The sequence below is a fragment of the Pundamilia nyererei genome, unplaced genomic scaffold, assembly GCF_000239375.1.
Source record: "Pundamilia nyererei isolate P.nyererei 1_Seehausen unplaced genomic scaffold, PunNye1.0 scaffold00101, whole genome shotgun sequence".
NCBI lineage: Eukaryota > Metazoa > Chordata > Actinopteri > Cichliformes > Cichlidae > Pundamilia > Pundamilia nyererei.
The window spans coordinates 2,117,957-2,135,137 of NW_005187502.1; the positions used below are offsets into that span (position 1 = coordinate 2,117,957).

Genomic DNA, 17,181 nt, shown 5'->3' on the forward strand with positions numbered 1-17,181 from the left:
ACAAGTGATACTGCTGTGGGTTTGGATCCCAAAGTTAGCCGTTCAATTACCAAACATTTATCTCCAATTATCTCCGTACCGCCCCAGCAGCTTCTCAAAAACATGCACCCCAGTCATTCTGATGTCGTCCCTTGTTTCTTCTTTTCCAGTCACTAACTACAATAATGTGGTGGAAGCCGGCTCAGACTCGGACGACGAGGACAAGCTGCACATCGTGGAGGAGGAAGGCAGCCTGGCGGACGGGGCCGACTGCGAAAGCACCCTGCCAGAAGATGAGCACCCCAGGGAGCACTGCTGGGACCGAGGTGAGGATGCGCAGTGTGTTGTCAGTTGTTGTGAAGCAGGCCTACCAGCTATCTTGGCCTCTTTCTGAAACACAGTTGATGTTTTTGCACCAGGAAAAAGCTCCAAACAAGTGCTCGCGTAATCTGATTTTCTGCTTCGAGATTCAAACGTAACATGATTTAGTATTTGCTACACCTGTCTGTAGACAAATGCTGGTTTGTTCAGTATCTGAAGATGAACAACTATCAGAACATTTATATTTTTATCATTTCTCCTCTGACTGGCGTTCGTGCCACACTTATTTCTGAAAAAGCTTCTTGTTTTTTGGGGGTTGTTTATGCATTTGCTGTTGTTTTAACCTCAGCAAATGGACCGTAGGCTAAGTTAAGAAAGGCCTCGCTGACATCTGCACACAGTTAAGTACCAGGCTTTGTCTCATTGTGAAACAGAGTGTGAGGAAACAGGTACTACATCCAGCTATGGCAGGAAGCATGATATTAAACAAAGACAATGCCAACAGAGGGAGAGACCTTCAAGCAGAAAAAAAATAACCTTGTGGCCCACCGAGTCAGTGGAATGCTTTATGGCACTGGTGGGCATTGGCGGGGCCTCCGTGAACTTCTTTTTACCTCAAAGCACGCGGAAGTGACATCAGAGGCAGCTCACCGCCACAGGAAGGGGCTGACGTCACAGCACTCCCCCCTCCTACCCACACTAAACAACAATTGCAGGTGCTGAAGGACGTTGGTGTTTCAACCTGGGCTCAAGGCCTCTGTGCTGCTGACCTCACACTGCATGCGCACATAAATCTGTATTCGTACTTGTGGCGCTGTGAGCTTCAGGCTTGTGCCAAGAACTGAAGGTAATGAGATATTCAGCATTTTAGCCTGTTGTGCTACTTGGTCATTTTGGGCTGTGATGTGTGAAACAGAAAGGAGGCTTCAGTTTAGCCAGAGCTCAGGTTAGCAGAGTGAAAATGTCCAGTAACATATCACTTTCAGTCTGTGCAGTGACTTTTTAATGTATTTTAATTCCTTTGCAGTGAGCAGCCTTCAGTTTTTGTCGCACAGTCACACCACAGACCTGTGCACGCCGCAGCCACCTATTCACCAGACGATGCTGTCATTCTCATCACTGCTCTCCAGCTGTAGCTCCTCGCATCAGGGGAAAGTTGGAGGAAGAATAATGTCATTGGTCTTGGCTCGGGCTTGTGAACATTAAACACTTCAAAAGCATGAGTTACACTGAAACAGCTCAGTGAGCTGGCCGTGCTCCACAGTTATGCCTGATCAGGCATATTTTCTTTTGCCTTCAGTCATGTACAAGCACACACGCTCTGTCTAGCCCACATCTCATACATCAAGCAGCATCTTAGCTGTCGCCCTGGATCGCACTGATGAAACACGGGAAAGCCGCAGTCCTTTAAACAAACCCTTGCTCTCGTCCCTTCATCTCTCCTGCACTCCTGAGAACAGAGTATCTGGTGCAAGCCTTGAAAAAGTGACCACCACCCACTAGTCTTCTCCTCAGCAGAGCCCGGTTTGCTTCAAATTAAAGCCTTGACACCCATTCTCCAGAGACTGCTGTGCTCCAAACTGGAAAAAAATGTTGTTTTTCTGCACCATCCCTACTTTCCTTTTTTTACCTCCTCATCCATTCCCTCACCATTTCTGTCCTTGGGAATCATTCCTCTTGATTATACGGTATCATGGGTCGCCCTGCTCGCTGTCATTACTCATTCACTCCTAAATGATTGTGGAGCAGCGCAGTATTGTTGCAGTAAACTGCAGTCTGCTGTCCTCTAAGGACAGGCTGACTAAGTCTTGAGGAGGGAAAGGTAAAGAGAGCGGTGACCTGGGAGGGCCTCTGCTTTACATTTAATGACTCGAGGAGTGTGATTACATCTCAGAGAATAGGTAGGCTGGAGCTGGAGAGCTTTGATATGGTGAGGCTGCAGTGAAAGGCTGGGGAAACACAGTCTTCCCTGTTTCCTCACTGTTAGCTTAATATGCAGAGACAATATTTGATGCTTGCTGAAACTCCATTTTGTGGTTCTCTGTGGCTTCGTGGACGCACATCAACACCTACAGTGCGTTCCTGTGTGCCTCACATCATGTGATGTTAAAACTGAGCCACGGGAAAGGAAGAAACCCCCGAGGGTTGGAAGGATTGCTCAGTAGAGACTCAGAGCACAAATGTTTGATATCACTAAGCCAAGGATAAGTAAATCATTGTGGACTTGGAAATACCTCACATCCTTTCTCCTGCTGACAGGAGATAAAGTGGAACATCTTTTCTAACGAGTGCCTGTGTGAATCCCGATTGCTGATACGCATCGCCCAGCCGAGATAGAATCGGCAGACGGGTCTGGACGCACGACCACAGGAAGCAGCAGGGGCAAAGGTTGGCCAGGGCAGGAAATGAATCATGGGACAGCATTGTATCTTGTTGCAGAGATGTGGGCAGAGAAGGGAGCGAGGGAAAGAGAAGAGGAGAGAGTGGGTGGTCTGGTGATTTTGTTCTAAGATGTGCTGTAGTTGGGTTACACCGTGCAATAAATAGTTTTTTAGACAGGAGCTGCAACAGAACATCCTGCTACAACCTCACGGGGGCCGAGTTTCTGCAGCTGTTTTGTAACTCGCTTGTGCAGCGGTGCATTCACATCCCTGTGTCAGCAACATAAATGGCCTATGTGTGATGTTTCATAGCAGGGGAGCAGCCTGATAACACGGAGCCGCCTCGGCAAAGCCCGCGAACCCTTCTGGCCGGGCTCTGTACCTAGCAAAGAGCCGAGAGAAACACGTCATACCTTTCCAACACGCACCCCCAACTGGGACTCTACTTCACACACACGCTTAACATTTTGGTAGCCTAAAGGTGTGTTTGGATGTTGCCTTTAAGCGTGAGATGGGAGCTAAACCCAGCTTGCTGTAGCAAAGTGCTGATCTGCTGTCGGATCATCAGTTTGCCACATGTGACAAATGTTCTGCACGTCAGCATAACTTTAAAATATGAAGCTTTCACTTCCAACCGACTCTCGTGTCTGCCAGTTAAACGCAGCTCACCAAGCAGCAGATGTCCATGGAAGCTGCTTTCTGGGCTAATTTTGCTCAGCCCGTCATGACCTTTATCGAGCCCTGAAATAGTGAAATGAATAAAATCTGCCCATCAGATCTGTTCCATATTTAACCAATGATGGGTTTAGATCCCATTAGCTCCAGTAGAGAAATTAAAATATTACCACCCACCCAAAAAAAAGTGTTGATGAGATAAGTTTAAAACATGAAATGTAGGAGAGGTATATTTTTAAATCATTGAAAAGCATGTCTAAAAATGAGCTTCCTTTTCTGTAACTTCACAGTGTGGAGTTAGATCACATGTGTTATGTTTTTTTAAAAACAGGCCTGTCTTCATGTCTGGATTGGCCAGTATGTATCGTGGGAGATAAAATAATTGATTGATCTTCCTGTAGCAAGACACGTCTTGCTCAGAATTGGATACTTGGCCACTTTTAAACCAGGCTGATTTCATACTGTGAATATATGGCAAGTACAGTGTATGTACTTGAGGCGTGTCTTCTACTTACTCACAGTTGTTCCTCTGTTATTTATTCGTGCTGTGCTTTCTCTTGTCGGACTTTGTGGAAGTGTGAATGTGACTGCTGACGATTTGTGTGTCTCTCTGGGTTAGCTGTGTGATAAACTGGTCCACCTGGTTAGGATCAACTGCGGTGACGCTCACTGGATTTAAGCAGTGATGGGATTCAACTCTGTGACCAAATTTAGATGGAAAAGGATCTCTTCCTCTCTCTGTCTTTTCACCTTTAACTTTTTCAACTAATCTGAATGTGGTTCAGATGTGTGGCAGAGTTGTCTTTTGAATGGCTTTTTGCTGAGTGGGAGGTGGTTAATTCAGCTTACCTCTGCTACGGTCGTTTTTTTTAACTCATCAGAGCAAATGCTAGATATTGATTTTCTCATCTAACCCTTAGCCAGAAAGCCATTTCCCAAAATGCCAAATGATTTCTTCTGCTATGAAAAATGAGGTAAACATGTCCACGGGGTGTTACTGTTGCTGCTGAGGTCATGGGAGAAAAGCTGAGTGATATTCAGGGGGTTTTCAGCCCCCTAGTGTGGGCTGAGAATTCCTCGATTAGACTTTCTCAGCACCTGCTGCTGGCTTGTGCTTTCACACACACACACACACGTTCATCAACAGACCGCCTCGTTCTCCATATTATCTCCCACGGGCTCATTCCAGGATGGGAGGTTTTCTTCAAACGGTCTTTAATAACCATAGCAACAAATGAGTGCCCTCATATTGTTTCACAGCTTTGTTAAGGTGCGCCAGAGGAAGCCGGAGTGAGGCTGTGCGTAAGAGCGCTGGTATTCACTGTGCGTCGGCGAGTCATGAAGTGCTACACCTGTTCCCGTCTCTGAGGAGAAAACAGCTGGCCCCGTCGTTCAGCACGCTCACAATTCACAAAACACAATCCTCAAATCTGCACTAAGCAGGGGGAGAGCTTAAATCGAGCCATAAAACATCTGCCTGGTAAACACCAGCGCAGTAGACTTTGCTTTTAGCTCATAGCTCACTATTCCAATTATTCTCTGTAATGACACACACAGGCACGCTAACATATCCATAATATCCATTGAGGAATAATGCTTGTGTTTAATAGCTGACATGCTATACCTGGTTCCGGCAGCCACTCCAGGAAGCGCTGCGAGAGCAGAGATAGAAAGAAGGAAGGAAGCTTTCATGCATCCCCAAGTCTGTCCTCAGGTTACACTTCCTATAACCGCAGCTTGGTCATTAGTGCTCGTTACTAGCTAGTCGGGCTCACGTGATGTGGAGAAGGAAGGCGCTCGGCTTCCACATACAGCACCTCATTTGCTGGGATATTAAGCACAGTCTAAAGGCCAAGCCTCTTCAGAGAACACAGTGTTTGTGCGTCCATGTGTGCGTGTGTGTGTTTGTGTGTGCTGGGTCTCGTGAAATGTCTGTCTGCTGCAATGCATTAGGACAAGATTCATCACCTAATTATCAGTCCAGTCTCTACAAGTGCCTTACCTAACATAGGGAACAGAGGCTGTCCATTCACTTCTAACAAAGAGCATGGTGTTCATACAGTAGCCTCTGGCCTTTGATGTTAATTAGTTTCTCATCCTATTGTGAAGTGTAGCATTCAGGATGTTGTGTTTTTCCCCCTCAACGCCGCACGCCTCGTTCTGGGCTTGTGGGATTCAGTTCAGTCATGACACTCTTTTTGACACCATGGATTATTGCATCTCATACACAAAGGTTAAGGTTTCATGTGTGCAGCGTGCATCAATAGAAAAAAAGGTGTCAAAATAACGAGGTAATCAATAACATTTCTGCAGTTGAGGCTGTAATCACTCTATGTTTGTCCTCTCGCAGTGAAGGAGGATTGTGTTTCGGATGGCGAGGATGATGTGAGCACAGACGCCCTCGTAGAGGAGATGCTCCAGCAGGGAGACACAGCCGTCATCTACCCAGAAGCCCCGGACGATGAGCCTCAGCGCCAGGGCACTCCCGATACCGGCATCCACGACGAGAATGGTACAGGGCATTGCTCGCTCTAAAACACACTTTTCATCTTAGATCTCAAAGCCTCTGAGCTCTCAAAGCTACAGCAACCCACCCAGTAATTACTCGCCCCAGGGGGGCGGGGGGGAAACAGCTCTACCTGCTCACTGTATCACCTCTGGTGTTAACTCCACCCCATTAGCGCCACTTTCCAACATCATTACACACACTGCTATTTGTTAAGTGCAGCACACTGGGGCCTTTATGACTCCCGGGCTTTTGGCTTTTACCTGCTACCACTGAGAGGAAAAAAAGAAAAAGGGAGGTGAGAGGGAGGGATAGTGAGAGGAGGAGGAAAAAGCAACACCTGAGTAAATTTGTCACGTCTGTGCGAGCTCTGACTCACAGCTACCTGAGCGATAATGTGTGTGCATTCCCATCTCGAGGCCCTCACCTGTCCCGCAGGGGAAACTTAATACATCACCTGTTAACAAAGTAATGTTTTACCTGTGTGGGAGCTGGCCAACTGAGACCCTGTGTTAACCAGATTGGATCCAGACGGGAGGCTGTTGTTTACCACGCTCACTTTTCTCCGCGTGCGTGGGCGTTTTTTGAAATGCTTCAAATGCGCAACAGGACATCGGATCATGAGATATGAAGGGAGTGAAAGCTGCAAGTGCTTCTGAAATGCAAATGAAGTCTCAAAATGTGGTCGTATACATATGTTTTGTTTACAAAGACAGGCAGGCATTTGGATAGATGATTAATCATCCATTTGGGTACCTGTGTCCTGTTTACCTGTGGGGGAGGATCCCTCAGGGATTGGTTAAATAGCACAGGAGTCGCACTGTGGCAGGCCACGTGTAACATCAGGAGTTTTTAACCCCTTCTTCTTTCCCCTGCTCACTCTCTGCCCTTCTTTTCCACTAGGAACTCCGGATTCATTCTCTCAGCTGCTCACCTGTCCGTACTGTGCACGGGGCTACAAGCGCTACAGCTCTCTGAAGGAGCACATCAAGTACAGGCACGAGAAGACGGAGGAAAGCTTCAGCTGCCCCGAGTGCAACTACAGCTTCGCCTACCGCGCCCAGCTGGAGAGGCACATGACGGTCCACAAGAGTGCACGAGATCAGGTAGAAACTGACTTCTGACAATTTCTTTTTCACAGAACGATTAGAGATGATTTGTTCCAGTAGCACACCTGCTTGCACAACGCTGTAGCGATTGTTCAAATCGACCCTGCTTATCTTAGCTTAGTTTCCTTAGCAGCTTCCAAACAGGATGAATAAACAAGAACTTTTGCCCTCCATTGATTAATGACATGAATTAGTCGCAGTTCAAAGGTTGCGTTTCCACTGTATATCTCACTGCCTCACCCCTCTCCCGACAGAGACACATCACACAGTCGGGAGGCAATCGTAAATTCAAGTGCACTGAATGTGGCAAAGCATTTAAATACAAGCACCATCTGAAGGAGCACCTACGCATTCACAGCGGTGAGTGGACAACCCCTGTCTCCATGGCAGCGTATTGTGTATGCGTGTGTGTGTTTGTGGATGGGCGTGTGCTTGGACGTGAGCGGGGCGGGCGTACGCCTCGCGAGCCTCTGTTGGCCGCAGATGTTTGAGTCTCCTCTGAAGCAATATTTATGTTTTATTTCTGTTTCAGCCAATTCCCCATATTTAGATATCCTTCATCATGTTTCAGTCCATTGTGTGCTCTTCCTTAATGTGCAATAATTGTGTTTCTTTTGGCATTATGGGACAGCAATTAGAGAAGGGCATTTCCCACTGGTGCTATTACATCAGCGTTTAAGCATCATTGAAATGCATTAGAGCTTTTTCCTGTCGTGCTGCTCATAGCCTAGCTTGCTCATTTAGCTTCATTCACTAATGGAAATTTGTTTCTCCTGCCCCCAACCGCCCTTTTCTTTCTCTCCCTTGTACACCTTGTGGTTTTATCCAGGAGAGAAACCCTATGAGTGCTCCAACTGCAAGAAGCGCTTCTCCCACTCGGGCTCATATAGCTCCCACATCAGCAGTAAGAAGTGCATCAGCGTCATCTCAGTTAACGGCAGATCGCGCCTAGGAAACGCCAAAACCCAGAGCCAGAGTCAGTCACCAGGACTTTCAACACCACCCTCGGTCCTCCGCACTCAGATTAAGGAGAAGCTGGAGCACAGCAAGCCCCTGCAGGAGCAGCTGCCGCTAAACCAGATCAAGACAGAACCTGTAGACTACGAGTACAAGCCAACAGTGATATCATCCCCGACTGTGACCGCCATGAATGGCGGCGTTTTCGGCGGAGGAGCTGCAGCTCCTCTGCAGGGCACAGTGCAAGCTGTGGTCCTACCCACTGTGGGGCTGGTATCGCCCATCAGCATCAATCTGGCAGACCTGCAGAATGCGCTCAAAGTGGCGGTGGATGGTAATGTCATCCGTCAGGTGCTAGAAAACAATGCCAAAGGCCAGGTGAACTCGGGGCTAACCACTGGAACGCTTCACACCCCACAACAGCAACTCATCTCAGCCATCAGTCTGCCAATAGTGGGTCAGGATGGAAATGCAAAAATCATTATCAACTACAATTTGGACCCCAACCAGGGTCAGCTAACAGCCCATAATCTAAAGAAAGAGCCAGAGCCTATGTCACCAGCTCAAACCACCACCAACACGTTCAAGTCCCAGAAACTCCCAGAAGATCTGACTATCAGAGGCAACAGGGCCAATGAGACAAAAGAAAAAGAGGAGAAGACCACTAAGACTTGTCTCCTGTGTGACAACTGTCCCGGTGGGCTGGATGCACTCCACGCCCTAAAGCACTGCAAGAAGGATTGTCTCAAACTGAATGGAGCAGGCCTGGATAGGTCTGATTCTACTGTTGCTGCCCTGCTGTCAGACGGAGGTCTCTGCAGCCAGCCCAAGAACCTCCTGTCACTGCTCAAGGCCTACTTTGCCTTAAACGCAGAGCCCACCAAGGACGAGCTGGCCAAGATCTCTGACTCGGTCAGCCTCCCGGTCTCTGTGGTAAAGAAGTGGTTTGAAAAAATGCAGGAGGGTCAGATATCTCTGGGTGCCCCAACACCTCCCTCAGAGGAAGAGGACACTTGTGAATCTAACAGCGTGGTGTCTCTGGTCCCAGGGAAGGACAAAGCCACTATAATTCCTCCTGTGACCCAGGACAGCCCAACAGAAGCTACCCCAGCAGAGATCAACGGCACTCACAGCTCGCCGGCCTCCCCTTCGCCACTAAATCTGACAGCCGGAGGTCCTGGCCCAGCGAAGAAAACCCAGAGCACCGAGGGACCCCTAGACCTATCGCTGCCGAAGCCAGCCAGAGATGAAGCAGAGAGAGCGGCCAATAAAACCTGCCTTTACCCCTCCCCTTCCTCTGGCTCCGCCAACATGGACGAACCCCTAAACTTAACTTGCACAAAGAAAGAGGCATTGCCACTCTCAGCCATGGGCACCTGCCCCACCGCACTGTACGCCAGCCAGCCAAGTGCCAAATCTCTTGACATCGTCACCACAATGCAATGCCTAAGAGCACTAGCCACCAACAACAAACAGACTATCTTGATCCCCCAGCTGGCTTACACCTATACCACTACAGCAAACAGCCCCGCAGGGACCGAAACGCACGAAACCATCCACCTCAACGGAGTCAAGGTGTGCACCATTTATGTCCCCTCATTTTATTAGCAGCAGAGCTGATACAATGATGCTACTCGTATTTGCACACTAAAAATGAAGCTAGCTAGCCATCAGCTAGCTTATGTAAATATGTAAAACAAAGGTTCTGACTCATCGCTAATAGAACACACTAATTAACTGTAGCCTTTTATTTACGTGCCAAAGGAGACAGAAACGGTTATGTTACCTTTTGATAGAGCCAGGCCAGCTGTCACGCCCCTTTCAAGGCTTTACTCTAAGCTAAGAGGCTAGTGGTAGCTTCATCTCTTAATCGTTTAATCGCTAGCTTAAAAAGCTAAACTATTACACCCATTTCCAGCTCTTTGTTTTTATTCACAGAGCAGTTTTGCATGATTTACAGTTCAGATTAATCCCGGTGCCACTCCTTTATTCAGCAGAATAGCTCCCTTTAAGCGTATTTTTCATAATTAACACTTTAATTCTAATGCTTACAAAAGAGCTTAATTAGTTTCCCGAGTTATCAGAAAATATGTTTGCCTTCAATTATGTGAGTTATATAAAGGATTGAGGGTTTAATCCATGAACAACTTTGAGAATCAAGTGCATCGGAATCAAGTTGGCTTTTATCTTTTTCGGAGCAATCAGTCAAAACATTCAATCCATGTACGGGCTTGTTGTTCAGAACCACCATCACCTGATAGATAGTCTGAAACCATCCAAAATCAAATCAATAAGTCATATATAGAAATGTCAAAATTGGGCTCTTTGTAAAAATGATAGCCCTTAATAGTTCTTCATTGTGCAGACATCTAATGGGCCTCTAATGATGGATGTAGATGCCTGGGTGTGTGAGTGATCTTCCTGGGCTGTCACCCAGAGGACATGAGGCTGCACTTTACTGCAAAGCTTCTATTGATCTGTTGGAATCTGTTTAAGCGCCGCACCTCTGCCTGCCGCATTGATTTATCGCTGTTGTATTATACTTTTGTGTTAAGTGGATTGGCATAGACCTGTCTTGTAAAAAGGAGCCCTATGCATATATATTTGCTCCTTAGCCATGCCAAGCAGCCTGTTTGACTACAGCAGTGGATAGGTTGCTAGGTTCAGAGTTTCTAGGAAAAGATTGGTAAAAACCTATGATCAGGGGATGATTCAGTACCACTTCCCACAAAGGACACATAGTTTACTGGTATTCTGAGTCATCAATTGTCTTTTGCTGTCAAACAGATTGAGCATAACTATGCATTCCTACAAGTGTGTCTAATTTCTCATATTCCCCAGGAGGACAGGCAAGACACGGGTTCAGAGGGTGTTTCCACAGTCGAGGAGCAGAACGACTCAGACTCGGGCCCTCCGAGGAAGAAGATGAAGAAGACGGATAGCGGCATGTACGCCTGCGACCTGTGCGACAAGATCTTCCAAAAGAGCAGCTCGCTCCTGAGGCACAAATACGAACACACAGGTAAACATTCGTGTTTCCCAGGGCCTTCACACAAACACAGCCAGAAAAACAGAACCGGAACTTGTCTCACCATCGCTCACTCTGTTGGGTCCTGGGAAAGATGAGTCAGAGTGCGAGCAAAAGGGGGATTTTGAGCTACAGCATAAAGAAGGGTGGACACCTCCATTCCAGCAGGTATTACTCAACATGCACAGAAGAGGTCTGAGAATTTCTTTCCGCCAACTCCCCACCTCTGCGCTGCCAGCTTCTCATGTGAAGCAAGAGGCGAGCTCTGGTAGTGATTTGGATTGCTCCATGATGATGATTCTGTGGCCAAGCTCAGGTCAACACTCTCAGAGGCATTTTCGATGTTTTTTTTCTTTATTACTCTGATACCTGGCTCGGGACCACAGTTTTCGGCTCCAAATGATCTCATGCTAGGTGAAACTAGCTGCTCCCTGCCTGGATAAAGTTTTCTTGAAAGTTTTGAAGCACAATCGTTGTGATTTTGTTGTATTGTTTGGAAATGTTCTCCTTGGATACACTGATGATAGATACTGATTTCAGCTTTACGGCACTGGCACCTTTCAGACAGCATGATGGGGGATTTGCTCCCTGAATGTTTATTGTTAATATTTTCTCTTTGCATAAATATGTTTGATGTGTTGACATCTATTTGCTTTGTTATTCTCTGCAGGGAAGCGACCTCACGAGTGCGGCATCTGCAGCAAGGCCTTCAAACACAAACACCACTTGATCGAACATATGCGGCTCCACTCGGGGGAGAAGCCGTACCAGTGCGACAAGTGTGGCAAGCGTTTCTCCCACTCGGGCTCCTATTCCCAGCACATGAACCACCGCTACTCCTACTGCAAGAAGGAGACGCAGAGCCAAGCGGGAGGGCGGGAGAGCCCGGAGGAGGACGGCGAGACCCAGATCGACATGGAGGTCCTGAGCGGGGCACAGAGACAGCTCCTGGCCCCATCCCAGCTGGACTCAGATGAGCGAGGGAGCAGCACCAGAGAGGATGAGGAGAGCGAGGAGGAGGAGGAGGAGGAAGGCGTGGTGGACATGGATGATATCCAGGTGGTGCAGATAGGGGACGAAGGAGGGGAAGAGGAGGACGAGCCAGAGGAGCGGAATGAGGAGGAAATGAAGAGAGTAGCGGTGGAAGAGGGAGGAGAGGAGGAAAAAAGCGAGACAGGAGAAGAGGAGGCTGACACCGGACAGGAGGATGGGCTCGGGAGCGTTCAGGAAGAAACCAACGTGGAGGAGGAGAAGGCGATGGAAACTGAAGGAAGCTCCCCTGAAGCTGAAACTGAAGGTGGCCTGAGCGAAAGAGAAGGAGGAGAGGTCGCAGAGGAGAGTCGAAGCGAAACAAACAGGAACGAGGTTTGTGAAGATGAGAAGCAGACGCCACGGGAGAAAGGAGACTAAACGAGGAACCAGACTCCTCTACTAGACACAATCAGACTCCTCCTCGCTGTGTGCAGAGGAAGAACGCACGAGATGATGTCTGGTCACTCTGACAGTTCACTACTGTGTAGAAATCCAGGTGTGCCTGAAAAAATACTAGTGACTTTTCCACAGGAGAACGGTTTCTCGCTGTTAGAAAAATCCATTTGTAAAGAAAAAGACGAAGACGAACGTTAATTTTAACAAATGAAGGACATGCATTATACAGACTTTGGAAGCTAGAGCCGACACGTTTTAGATAATGTTTTATTACTAAAACACCTTGGGTCATTTCTTTTTATCAGTGTTACTAATTTTATCACTCATATTTTAACCTTTAAAACCTGTACAGTTCGGGAGATATTTCTATATCTTTTTATTGCCAATGAACAAAAAAAAGTCAGTATTTTGTTAGGTTGGAAGGAAAATAAGAAAAAATCCTGTGCACTACAAGTGGCTTGGTTTACCTTTTGATGGAGCAGTTGAGTTGTGTTGTCTACCCTTCAGTATTACCGCATTAGATATACAATGCCATCATGCTAGCAGATGCTAGCGTTACAATTCTTTCTTTTTTTATAGTTTTGATTGGATCATGAGCCTTATGAAGAAAATATCATCAGCATTTAGTTCCTTCGAGACTTTGTTTTCTTCTTCTTTTTTTAAAATCAGCATTTAACAAAAATTGTTTGACATGTTGGGCAAATATTTGCTTTCTTGATACCAAATTGGTGTAAAGCTCAAAACCACTTAGCCATATTGGTAGCCTGGCAGCGTCTGAACAATTACTAGCACATTATAGATCATTAATTTAATCCCCTAAAACTGCACACAGTCATGTTTACCCCTATGCAAATGCTTCACTGTGGCCTAAATGCAGTTCAATTGGCATTTCCCTCTCCTGGTTCTGCTGTCTTAAGATCAGTAGGATTTTTTCTTTAGTTATATAACCTTTCGTAGCTTCTATAAGATTAACATAAGACATGGTCACATTTTATTGTGCAATCGTAAACTATGTTAGAAAACGCTATTACATGTCCCAGAGCAGACGTTTGCTAACGAGTGGCTAAATGAGGCTACAGAAGTTTCTGGGAAATACTCAGCAGCTTAGTATTGGTGATGCCAAAGTCATGGCAAAGCCTAACTTTAGAACAATTTGTGGAGATGATTTTGCTTAACAAGTCATGTTACGTATCATTCAAGTTTCCACAGAGATTTTCCACGATAATCCAAAAGCCAGTGAAAAAATCTTACTGGCTTTTTATTGAAGGAATGCTAACTTCCAGGTTCACCTATAGAAAAGGCTGTTGTTCCATATAAAGATACAAAGTATATGTAGTATGTTGGAGTTATATTGAAAAGGGAAATTGTTTATGTTAAACTTTTCAAGAAAGTTTTTCACTAAATATCTATGAGATAGCCTGTTCATCTGTAATGCTGCTCTGCTACATGTGCTGCAACAGCTAACAGCTATGTAATGACACCAAATATAAAAGGCCTCAATTTCTGCAATTCTTAAAAACAAATCAAAAGTATCCCAATATCTTCTACATTTAAGCTGATAAAGCAGCACTCAAATATCCGTCGCCCTCTCCTTTAGATGGAGCCAGGCTACCTATTTCCCTTTGTTTCCATTAGCTTAGCTTATTGCTAAGCTAAGCTAATTTGTAGTTACTAGCAAGACAGTATAAAGCTCAAAATGTCAAACAAATTATTTAAAGTTCAGAGCGAGCAGAAAGCGGATGTAGAAAACTGTCTCATCCTTCCTATAACCCCGCCCCACCCCCCCACCCTCAGAGCCTTATGCAAAAAAATAACATTAAAATGATCAAACTAAACAAGAGAAGCATGCATATCAAAAGTGCCACTGAATATTGCTGTTGGAGCTATGATCAGGTATTGCCGGGTCCAAGATCAACCGATAAGCCGGGATACTGTTAACTTTGGCTGGTGGCCGCACCAGAGAGAGTATAGTTTAGCGTAAAATGTGTTCCTGTGTTATAGATTTTAAAGAATTTGCTTTCACCTAATCTGAGAAACGAACGGAAAAAAAATTGCAATGCACATTTTGTTTTTCAAATGGGTGATGATGAAATACACTTTCTTATTTTTGACTGTGTCCTGCCTTTCTGAAGCTTATTCAGTGCACTTGTTTAAACACACCATGAAATGCTCAGATGTCTCTTCAGGTAACAAAATGTAGGCAAATATGAATCCTAGGAGTTTAATCCAACATCGTTTTACCTGTCAGTATTATTTTTTATTTCATTTGTTTTATTTGTTTTCATTTTTTTGCTCTTACGTTGTTTTATGTTCCGTGTCCGTGTGCGTACTGTATGTTTTCAGCAATGGCAGTATTATCCCCACCCCCAGCGAGTTGGGTATGTCTCTTTAGTCATAGAGAACTTTTATATTTATGTGTCTTATTTTTTATATTTCTTTATGGTTATTTATTACACTATGTAGTGTACAATACTGTAGTTTGTATTAATACGATAATATATTTTAGTATGGGACAAAAAAAGAATCAATGGCAAATAACTACAAGCCTGGAAAAATCAGACTCTGGCATACTGAAGTATGTTTTTGGAACAAATGAAGTGATGTTTTTCTTAGGGAGAAAAAGAAACTCGCACCCTGCAAGCCTGAAAATTGGAACCTGTGACCTCTGCATCCATTCTCATGTTAGTTTAGTTTTCTTTCCCCTTTCTAATATGAAGCTACTGAACTTTTGAAAACTAATTGTATGTCTAATAGCATGAGTGTGTTCTGTTGTATTGAAGGATGATCCTTAATCCCACAAATTGTCCTTTTTGCCAAGCCAAAATAATATTTGACGTACGTTCTTATTTGTTTTTATTTGTGCCAATTTGTTACTTTATATGTCAGTGTCATGACCGCACCCAGTTTTATATGCCCCCCCTCTTTAACACCCTCATCTTTTTTTATAGTGATTGTTTTTGTTTTGTCTTTTTTGTTCATTTTTTATGACTCCCCATCTCACAATAAAATACATCAATTACAAGCTGTTCGGTGTGTCATGAGATTTTTCATTAAGAGTTTGGAAATTACAAAACGCTCTTTCATGCACTTCTGCTTTCATGTCTTTCTAAGCTTTTGCTTTCATAATCAGAATTTTGAAAAAAAATTTGAAATGTTCATTTTAGAAAACACCGAATTAAATCTGGCTGTGGTGTAAAACATGGAGAAATACAGTTCATGGTCACATTTCATATTTGGGATTGATGGTGGTGAGCCCCACAACCAGTGTAGGAGTCGTTACTTTAAAAAAGTAGTTTAGACACATGACTTGTTAGTTTTCTTAAAGGCAACACAGTACACTACTTAATTACTTGCCAGAGCAAGTAAGATGTTACACTACTCATTACATTACTTACTACATTACTCATAGGATAGGATCTTCCCTTTAGTATTTCCATATAAACACAAACGGGGTTAAGGCAAAGCAAAGATGAAATATAGCACAAAGAGATTTCAAAGCGGTCGCCATTTTAAAAAACACACAGTTGGAAATGGAGCCTGTCTTTTTTACCTGTTGAGGATCAGGGTCCGGCTGCTGGGCTGGGGTCAGCATGCAGTCGGGCTTTAACATCATTCTCGGCTCTTGGCTACACTGCAAAAACTCAAAATCCTACCAAGTATATTTGTCTAATTTCTAGTCAAAATATCTCATCAAACTTGTTTTTAGACTTTTTCCCACTTAATACGAGATAGTTTTGCTTGAAATAAGTGGAATGAAATCTGCCATTGGAACTGTGGGGTAGCATAACATAAGCAGCAAGGAAAGTGATAGGAAGAAAGCATCAGCAGACTGTTCAAGTTTCTTTTAAGTGTCCTTTGTTTTCTGGCATCACCATTCAACAATTTTTCACTCAAAAAGTCAAAATCCCACCTGCTTTACACAGAATTCCACCCACAGCTGAACCCTTATTAATCCCTACCATTGAGAAAACAGGTTAGACCAAATAACACAAAGAAACAGGAATAAAATCATTCTTCCACTTAAACTCATTCACCCAACTGACAGTTTGAAAAGTCAGTCTATTCAAACACAATCCGACTCATGAGGTTATTTTAAAGTAAATAAATAATTTTACACAAAAGAAAAGCCCCTTCATTTGGTTACACCCAATTAACTCGATCATTGACATCACACCCTATATAACCAGGAAGTACTCGGGCGGCCCCTCTCCTACACCTGTTTTATATACTGGACCTGCGCAAAGGAACACAGAATGGTAAGTGTAACCAAACTACATGAACAAATGAAAGATTCAAATCAACTAATGATTAACTGACATTTAGCTTTAAGAACATTTGCACAGGTGTAATGAATGTAACCAATGCTACCACAAACAGACCGGGATGGTATGTAGAGCCAAGATTACATCTGCAGTGTCTACATTAAAGCAGTATGATTCATTATAAGATAACACAAGACAAATTAACAACATATCTAAGTGACAAATGGTAAATGAATGAAATCCAAGCCACTTTGTCACAGGAACAAGTGAAAATTCTCCAGAATTCTGTCTAAACACAGCTTTCTATATCTCACTGAAATGTTACTCTGTAGCTGACTGTCACATTTTAAGAGTGATGAGATATTTTGACTAGAAATTAGACAAATATACTTGGTAAGATTTTGAGTTTTTGGGTTGGCGTGCAGTAAATGAGTGCTTTATACAACTTGCCTCATTCACTCATATATACACACATAAGTGCTTTCTATTCACACAAGATGGATTCACTGGAGAGCAACTTGGGGGTTTGCATCTT

General features: G+C 44.6%; 1 protein-coding gene across 2 annotated transcripts in view; it reads left to right on the plus strand.

The window, feature by feature from the left end:
- The window catches only part of zeb1b (zinc finger E-box binding homeobox 1b), a 48,878-nt gene extending 33,468 nt beyond the window's left edge, over nt 1–15,410 (plus strand). The window contains exons 2-8 of one of the 2 annotated variants that reach the window (XM_005740582.1): nt 150–305; nt 5,707–5,868; nt 6,766–6,968; nt 7,226–7,331; nt 7,801–9,503; nt 10,770–10,950; nt 11,627–15,410. In XM_005740582.1, the coding sequence (XP_005740639.1) occupies nt 150–305; nt 5,707–5,868; nt 6,766–6,968; nt 7,226–7,331; nt 7,801–9,503; nt 10,770–10,950; nt 11,627–12,366 (3,251 nt within the window). In that variant the 3' untranslated portion in view covers nt 12,367–15,410. The remainder of the gene's footprint in view (nt 1–149; nt 306–5,706; nt 5,869–6,765; nt 6,969–7,225; nt 7,332–7,800; nt 9,504–10,769; nt 10,951–11,626) is intronic. The other variant, XM_005740583.1, reaches the window with a different exon arrangement.
- The last annotated feature ends 1,771 nt before the right edge of the window (nt 15,411–17,181 follow it).